Here is a 9,689-nt window from a genome sequence, read left to right as displayed (position 1 = left end):
TTCATTTTAATTAGAGAATTTGAGGAAATGAAGCTTATTTTAATGTCCATTAGGATTAGGTTTAATAATGCAAATTGGATTAAAGTCCCTTAATATGAAGGGAAGTTTATCCAAGTCCAATCTCAATTTCTCTATGTCTCCCCCCCCCCCTTTCAAAATGCAATTCTATAAATAAACCCTTTAACATATAATTATAGAACACCTAAATAAAAACAACTCAATTGTATTGACTATTGAGAAAATCCTTCATCTATAACGTCGACACTTAGCCGGTTTCCGTCTTGCTGTAAGTACTTCTTCACTGAATCCAGACCCATATGACGAAACGAGAAGCCCTTCGCGTAACGAGAAGCCCTTCGCGTAACGAGAAGCCCTTCGCGTAACGAGAAGCACTTCGCGTAACGAGAAACACTTCGCGTAACGAGAAGCCCTTCGCGTAACGAGAAGCACTTTGCGAAACAGAACCCATATGATCTGCAAATATCATCATCGACATAAGAACAAAAAAATGAACCAATATGAATCATTATGAACCAGTATGAACCAATATGAACAAATATGAACCAATATGAACCAATATGAACAGATTTAATTGATTTAGAGTTAGAGTTTGATTAAGAACAATATAAATCGTTTGAAATGAAGATAATAGACAATATAAACATAAATTTATTTAGGGTTTTCAGATGGAGATACTGGAAACATGAACATAAATCGATTTGGGTTAGGGTTAGGGTTTGAAATGAAAATATGGAAATAATAATATAAATCTATATTATAAACATCGATTCAGGTTAAGGTTTTCTTATCTTTTTAGATTAATAGGGAATAGTCGTAGTCGCCGTCGCCGAAGTTTTCGCCGTCGCCGCCGCCGACGAACAAGAACAAAGAAAGAAAAGAGAGAAGAGAGAGAAGAAAGAGAAGAGAGAGAAACAAAATGAAGGAAATGAAAATTTTAAGTATTTATATTAACCTAATTCACTTCTCGTTTCGCGAAGTCCCTTCGCGTTACGCGAAAAGGGTAATTTTGTCAAAAAAAATAAAGTGGTCACCAAATCAAATTTAATTATTAGTGACCACGGATGCAAATGACCCTATCTTTAGGGTCATTTAGTCCAATTTCCCGAGCTATGTAGCGGGCTGTTGTGGGTTGTAGCTCAGGGTAAAAAATTTAAATATGTTTTATATGTATAGATATATTAAGTAAATAGACTTTGTTCATTTGGTTTTTGAGTTAAACTGAGTAATTCTTTACCTTCAATTTATAAAAATTAATACAATTTTAATTTCTTTATTATATTTTAAAAATTAATATCTATATAATTTATTATATTATTCTAATTTTGAATATAATTTTAATAAAATAATTATTATTAATATTTTATTTTAAATATTTTATAAAAATTAATACAGTTTTAATTTCTTTATTATATTTTAAAAATTAATATAATTTATATTTATATAATTTATTATATTATTCTAATTTCGAATATAATTTTAATAAAATAATTATTATTAATATTTTATTTTAAATATTTTATAAAAATTAATACAGTTTTAGTTTCCTTATTATATTTTAAAAATTAATATAATTTATATCTATATAATTTATTTTTTAATCATGCACATCCATTTAAGTTTATTTTTTTTAATTAAAAAAATTAACACAATTCAATAATCATTCACTTCAATTATTTAAAATATAAATTAATATTTAAAAACAAGTTAAAATAGTTATATATTTATATTGATTTGGTTCGATATTTAAATAAATAAATAAATATTTATTCTTTCAAAATAATTTATAGACATTAGTATTTATTCATTTAATAATATGTTTTTGTCACGATTTTGTATTTTTGTTTTATTTTCTTTTTCTTATATTCTCACACAAAAAAAATTATGCAGAAATCTATTAAATTAGATTTTTATTGTTTTTTATTTATATAGTAATTTTGTTTATTTAAATTTAATTTATTTAACTTTTTATGTTTTCTTAACCTATTTTTTCTTTAACTATATAGTTTTAAATATATAAATTTACTTTTTAAATTGATATTTTTATTTTTTTATTATATTTCTAATATTTATTTTAGTTTAGAAAGGATATTTATTAATTGGTTTGATTAATATGTTTAATTACCTATCATATTTTTAGTTCAGAATAAAAATAAATTCTAGATTCGCCTTTTCCCTTGTTTGTTGGCGACTAAAATCAACCCAGATGTATTGCATATATTGGTGATCAATGCAAAATATTTCTTCTGTAAACTTGAAGGCTTTCAAGCTACAAGTTCTTATTCTATCATTTTTCTAAAATCACCTCTTCTATTTTTGTTACGAGAAGCTAGTCAGATTACAAGATTACAGTTAATTATATTTATTTTATTTCATTTAAGACATTTTTAATAAAAATTAAAATCGATGGTCAACATAATAGGTTAAATTTTTTTTAGGCTCATCTGATTTTTATCAAACTAATCCATCACTTTTTTTTTCATTTTTTACGACAACCAAGAATGACATTAAAAGAAAAAAATATAATAAAAAATAAAACAGTATTTAATTAATAATCGAGTTCGTAAATACATGAATGATTAATTTCCCGACAATACTTTTGTTTTTCAAATATTCAATCAATCTAATTATTTTAATTCGATAGTACGAGAAAGAGAAAGATGAACTTTAAGCAGAATTTAAGATTCCAATTGTTGGAGCCCAAATGTTTTCAAATATTGGACCGAGAAGATTAAGGTTATTAACATTTCGAGTTAATTATTAAAATTTTACGATTTTACAATTTCATTTAAAGTTAACTAGCTTGATTTTAAGTAATATAAACTCTTACAATTTTAAATTTATGATAAGATTTTACGAGTTTATAAATAATTTTAATTTTACGGTTTTATATTATTTTACATAAAAAAAAATCAAATCAAATTTATATTTATAAATAAAAAAAAATTATTATTTATTCAAATAAATAAATTAATGTAATTAATTTTATAAATATATATTTTTTAGTTTTATTTACTTATTGTTATTCTTTAATTAATTTTATATTTGAATATATATTTTTTTTAAATGTATAATTTACGTCAAACTCTAGATTTTGATAACAGTGTGGAAGAGAAATTTTGTAAGCCAAAATAGGCTACATATAATATAAATATGGTAATAAAGTAAACCATTGAATTGATCTCTCAAATTTTAAAGATTCTAAAATAGATTGAGTGGCAAGTAAAGTTTAAAAAAAACAAGAAAAACATGTTCTTTTAAATAATTAAAATACTACTTTAAATTTAAATATTAAAATTTTATAAGCTATTTAAAAAATAAAATGAATTTATAGCTATCATAAATTAAGAAAAAAAATTAAATTGATATTAAAAAAAACTAATATAATATAAAATATATTTTTATATTTAAATAATTAATAAATATTTATTATTTTAATGTATAATGTCACTTTTTAACATTAAAAAATGTTTATATTAATTAAAAATATATTAATAAATTAGTATTAAATAAAAATAAATTAAAAAACTGAAAAATAAAACATTAAAAAAATATTTAAATACAAGATATATTTAACTACCAATGTTCATTAGAAATTTGAGGAAAGTTACTCATTTATTTGTAAAAGCATCAAAATCAAATACTATGTAATTTTAAAGCAATAATCTAAAATTTGACACAACATAAAAAAAAATATAAAAAACTATCTATATCATGATAAAATTTTAGCATCATCTACAAATTTAATAAAGGCTCACTATTCACTCTTTGTCTATTGTATTTTTTTTTATCATTTATTTAATATCTTCACAAATATATGGACCAAAATTAAAGATGATCTTATCTTTTAAAATATATATAGACAAATTGAATTAAATAATGACTCCTAGTTAATGAGATTGTCAATGACTCCTTAAACTCTTTCAACTGTACTTTATCATAATCAATATTTTATTAAGAAATTACCAAAACTAAAATTTGAAATGACTTTATACTTGATTTTTAATAATTTTTTTTCCTTATGTGTCAGGATTCAAATAATTCATATATATATATATATATATATATATATATATATATATATATATATATATATATATATATATATATATATATATATATATATATATATATATATATATATATATATATTTAAAGTGTCCGGATTGCCCCGAGAGCTGTGGTTAATTTAGATACTTGGGTCGAATTGTGGGTTGACCCGCCTTTAAATTTAAAACGGTTAAAAATAAAATTAAAAATGTTAGAGGTATGTTTCGAACTTGCAATCTAATAAAACAAGTACAACTCTTTAACCAACTAGGCTACTAAGACTTTATATTTTAAATTCAACACCAAATTTGATAAATGCGGGACGTTTTAATATTAATATAAGTTCAACTTTTTAACTAACTAATATATAATGCTGTTAAGTAAATGGATACTTGAGTCGGATTGTGGGTTGACCCACCCATAAAATTAAGACGGTTAAAATTAAAAATAAAAATGTTATCCGTAATTTTTTTCACGATTTTTTATATTATTACTCGTGCAAATGCACAGGCTAAATGCTTGTTAAGATTATAGTGTAAATTATTATTTTATTTAAAATTTCTTTTAAAATTATTTACTCTTGAACTACAAGCTATAGTTACATACAATAAATGTTAATAAAAAATCAAATTATTTTCATCACTTCTTACATTTTAATAGCTTTTGACCGATTTCATTAATTTTAATATTAAAAATTCATTATTTTAATATAAAAAAATCATTTTTTAATGATTCTAATAAAATATCAATTTTTAAGTGAGTCGGAGGAATATCTTTCCCAATGAAATCAGTGTATAATTTTATAATTATAAAAACTAATAATTATAGTATTCCCATGAAAATGCTTAAATCAATTGTCCTACGTGACATGATAAAAACAAATATGTATGGATAATTAATAGTAATCTTATAATGAAATTTTGTCTCAATTCTTATATAAATATCCACCCATCCAAATTTAAGACCTTCAATCACATATCTAAATTTCTCTCTCGAACCCTGATCGGTCATGGAGTTTATTCAAACAGTGCCGGTGGCGACAGCCATCGCTGTTGGAGGTCCGGCCGTCGCTCTGGGTGGAATTTCTTTGTGGTTAGTTAAAGGATTTTTCAACGATCATAATCGGAAAACATCTCCCAGCGGTGGCCTTCCACCTGTTCCCGGTAATTAATTCATGAGTTTTTTATTTTATGGGTATGAATTGAACTACATTTATATTTGGATGAATATGATATGATCATCAGTTGTTCCTGGTCTGCCGTTGATTGGGAATCTGCTTCAGCTAAAGGAGAAGAAACCACATATGACTTTCTCAATGTGGGCTGAAACTTATGGTCCAATCTATTCTATCAAAACTGGCTCTAGTACACTTGTCGTCCTAAACTCTGATCAAGTTGCAAAGGAGGTAATTATTATTATTCACTTATTGTTTGAAATGCATGTTTCATTCTACATTAAGTTAGTTCAAAGGATTCTTACTTAAACACAAGAAAATAGAGTTCGAAATCATGACGATCGGTAGAAATAGCAATGAGCGGATCAGGAACGGAGAATGTGTTTATTATTCATACCTTTCATCTTTCAAAATTTTCTTTTATTACATTCCCACCACACTCAGGTTCAAGGAATCCGTATACAGGTACCCTTATAATATATAAAAATACACTTTCTGATTAAATATATAAACCAATATTTTAATATTATAATATATTAAAAAAAATTATTATTATAAAATATAAACTTAATTTTTTTTATAAAATATGATAGATAAATACATTGGTGATTTTATATATTAATTATATTTATTAGTATTTGGAGTATAATTGGAACTGCTGAACAAAAAATATTCTGACTGACTTTGACAATTCAAATTAAAAACTGAAAAATAAATTATAACTATTTTCCTTAATTGTGGGATGTCAGGTTAAATTCTCACTTAACTAAAAAACAAAAATTAAAATAATTAATTAATAATAAAAATTTGGAAAAATAAAAAATTATTAATAACATTTTTCTATTGAATTTGAAATGACAGTTTATAACTTTATTTTGATAAAAATAAATAAATTATCATATCAACACTACCATAGTTTAAGTGTATAGAACTTCAAGTACATGAACAACAATTACAAATTTAACTGAGAATGTATTTTAGTAGAGTTGAGGTGGGATCAAAACAAAAAAACTATAAGTTATTATTCTTTAAGAGTTATTTGAATAACTATTATTTGTTATTTTAAAAAACTATTTGTTAATTAAATATTAATAATCTGTAAGTATTTTCCATCAATAACCAACTTTTAATAATCCCATACCAAATCAAAGTTAATATCATAAAACTTGTTATTTGTTTTTGCTTGTTGTTCTTGAATGCATTTTTTTTTTCAAGACTTTGAAACATGAATTAATGAGGAATATTACTTTGTTTCTGGATGATCTATTACTTACAGGCTATGGTGACGAGATTTTCATCGATATCAACTAGAAAGCTAAGCAACGCTTTAGATATCCTCACTTCTGATAAATGCATGGTGACAATGAGTGATTACAATGATTTCCACAAGACGGCCAAGAAGCATTTACTGACCAATGTTTTAGGCCCCAATGCTCAGGTTTGATCAACAGTCTCCACCAAATCATATTACTTTCTTCTTCTAAGATGTTTGCTTATGGCCCCTCTATCTGTTTTTAGAAACGACATCGGGTTCTCAGAGACAGGTTGGTGAAGAACATTGTAAGCCTTTTCCATGCTCATTTGGAAAGCAAGCCTCTAGAAGCTGTGGAGTTTCGAGAAATCTTTGAGTCCGAGCTTTTCGGATTGTCAATGATTGAGGTAAGTATTACTTCTTGCTTACATTTGGTCCCAAACATTAGAACTTGAAAAACTAATTCATTGCAGACATTGGGGAATGATGTGGAATCAATCTACGTTGAGGAACTTGGAACAACTCTATCGAGAAAGGACATATTCGATGTTTTGGTGAACGATCCAATGGCTGGTGCAATAGATGTAGATTGGCGTGATTTCTTCCCATATATGAAATGGGTGCCCAACCGCAGTTTCGAAAAGAGAATCCAACAAATGGATTTCAGGAGGCAAGCATTAATGAGAGCACTCGTTAGACAACAAACTGAACTGATTCCTGCAGGGAAGGTAATACTAACAAAGGTTAATTTATCATACATATTCATGCATTGGTTTTCCATTGATAACTAACGAATTGAGTTTAATAACAGGAAACAAACAGTTACCTCGGATATCTACTTCATGAAGTAAAGAATCTATCGGAGAAAGAAATAGTCATGTTGCTTTGGGAGGTGATCATTGCTGCATCAGATACTACTCTGGTTGCTACAGAATGGGCTATGTATGAACTAGCCAAAGACAAGAACAAGCAGGTTGGTTGGTTGGTTTCATATTTTACTCTGTTTTTCTTCTTGTTTTAAAATAACTTATCATAAGAACTTGTTTTATTGGCAGAATCGTCTGTACGAGGAAATTCAAAGTGTTTGTGGGTCGGAGAATATAACAGAGGATAAGTTATGTAAGCTACCATACTTGTATTCTGTTTTTCAAGAAACTTTAAGAAGGCACACTCCTGTCCCGGTTATTCCTATTCGATATGCCCACGAAGATACGCAACTCGGAGGATACTTTGTGTCTGCAGGAAGCGAGGTGGGGTGTCCATTTTTTTCTTTTTGTGTTTCTAGTTGGAACTACTTTGCAATCTAATTATGAACAAATGTACCATGTAGATTGCGATCAACCTTTATGGCTGCAACATGGATGAGAAACAATGGGTGAAGCCGGAAGAGTGGATGCCAGAGAGGTTTCTCGAAGGGAATTGTAACTTTACGATGGATTTGCTAAAGACAATGGCGTTTGGAAGTGGGAAAAGGGTATGCTCGGGCGCGCTTCAATCGTCTCTCATTTCTTGCGTGTCTATTGGTAGGCTTGTACAAGAGTTTGAGTGGAGTTTGAGCGAAGGGGAAGCGGCAGATGTCGACATCCTAGGTGTCACTAGTCGCAAACTTCATCCGATGCGAGCATTCCTTAAACCTCGGAACTAATAATTTAATTTCGTCTCTGTCTTATACTATGTGCTTCATGTCCTAATAAATAAGAACTATCTATGCTCTCATGCAAATTAATTTAATAAATAGTCTTGATTGGAAACATATGTATCTTCTTTTTTTAAAATAAGTTTCTAGCATGCATACATGTATCCCTAGTCCAAAAATAAAGTTTACAAAAGATTGGGACTCAGTAGAATTGTAGAATATTTAAAAAATAAGTATTATATATTATAGAATGGTGGTATAATGGTACATATTATTACTACTATTGAGTAAATATTATGGTTAGTCTTATACTTTTATCTAATATTATGTTAATCTTAAGATAGTGAAATATTTAGATTCGAAAAATTCCTGGATTCATGTGGAGATTTTATTGTTTTCTTAAAGATCTTCGAGTTAATTAATTATTCTAATATAATAAATTTATACATAATTTTTTTCATGTAATGCTTTTATCGTTGTGATTAAACAAATTTTTATTAAATCGATCATTTTCAAAAATAAATAAAATAGTGAAATCCGTTTATAATTCTTTCGTGATTCTTTTATTTATTTATTTTTATTGTATGTTGTTCATAATGTCTATTGTTCTTTTGATATTGCTTTTTAATTTAATTTTATTTTTGGTTGGTTTTTTATTAATGATTGTTGACATGGTAATTGTTGTCATGTGAATTTGAGTGTAAAGATATTAGCATATATTATAGAATAAGTAGATTTGATAAAATAAAAATAAAAATTATTACGAGTATAATTTATTATTAAGGTTGAATTTAGTGAGAAGATGTTAAAATTGAGTATCGATATGACAATGAACGCTATAATGGCATAAACTAGTATTTGATTTTCATTTTATTTATCTCAATTTCGAACTCTAACTCAATTTTAGTCAGGTGTAAGTTGACTTAACATTATATACTTTAATTCGAGGATTAATTTTTTTTTGTTATCTGTTGAAATTGAGTTGATGGGTCAAGCCCAATTAACTAAAGTGTCAAAGACTTAAGTTTGTTAAGTTTGTTAAGTTAGTTAGAACAAGTTGTTTATATATATACATGAGTAATTCACACAAGGTGGTTAGAGATTTCAAAGGTGTAATTGATATATATATGAGAACGAGGTGTAACTGAAACGTTTAATTGTGATAGTGGAATCGAGTTCGTAATAGAGCTCGACGGAGACGTAGACCATCTTTTTTGGGTCGAACTCCGATATCAAATCTTGTGTTGTTTTATTGGTTTCTTGCTGTTATATTTCTTAAGTTCTTTGATTGATTATGAGGGAAATTCCCTACAGTGGTATCAGAGCTCGGTTTGGGCAAGATTAGAATCAATCTTGAAGAATCTTGAGGAATCTTGGAAAGGTCTTTAATGCTGGCTAGTGATACGGATAAGGAAGATTCCGGCTCAGGCGCAGAAAGAGACAAAGTGGACAAGGTTCAATATTATACAAGAAAGAGATCAACACAGAAAACAGTACCTTGGGAATTCTAGTGGCAGTCCATCTCAAGCATGAAGACTGACATTGACAAATTCGATGGC

The 9,689-nt window shown here is 26.9% G+C and overlaps 1 protein-coding gene across 1 annotated transcript; it reads left to right on the top strand.

Annotated features, from left to right (window-relative positions):
- Window positions 1-5,077: 5,077 nt before the first annotated feature.
- On the top strand, window positions 5,078-8,139 carry LOC124932519 (ent-kaurene oxidase-like). The gene is made up of 8 exons (XM_047473167.1): window positions 5,078-5,231; window positions 5,313-5,473; window positions 6,519-6,680; window positions 6,761-6,901; window positions 6,968-7,222; window positions 7,306-7,467; window positions 7,550-7,744; window positions 7,825-8,139. The coding sequence occupies exons 1-8, from the start codon at window positions 5,078-5,080 to the stop codon at window positions 8,137-8,139; spliced, it is 1,545 nt and encodes a 514-aa protein (XP_047329123.1).
- The last annotated feature ends 1,550 nt before the right edge of the window (window positions 8,140-9,689 follow it).

This window comes from Impatiens glandulifera, chromosome 3 (genome assembly GCF_907164915.1).
Source record: "Impatiens glandulifera chromosome 3, dImpGla2.1, whole genome shotgun sequence".
Classification (NCBI taxonomy): Eukaryota; Viridiplantae; Streptophyta; class Magnoliopsida; order Ericales; family Balsaminaceae; genus Impatiens; species Impatiens glandulifera.
The sequence above is the reverse complement of the archived record's forward strand: the minus strand, read 5'-3'. Positions and strand labels throughout refer to the sequence as shown.

What these genes read in the sequence shown, in the direction of transcription:
- LOC124932519 (XM_047473167.1), top strand. Translation starts at nt 5,078, where the DNA reads ATGGAGTTTATTCAAACAGTGCCGGTGGCGACAGCCATCGCTGTTGGA. An exon ending in TCGGATTGTCAATGATTGAG is followed by an intron (nt 6,902 to 6,967) that starts GTAAGTATTACT and finishes AATTCATTGCAG; the next exon opens with ACATTGGGGAATGATGTGGA. An exon ending in CCAAAGACAAGAACAAGCAG is followed by an intron (nt 7,468 to 7,549) that starts GTTGGTTGGTTG and finishes TTTTATTGGCAG; the next exon opens with AATCGTCTGTACGAGGAAAT.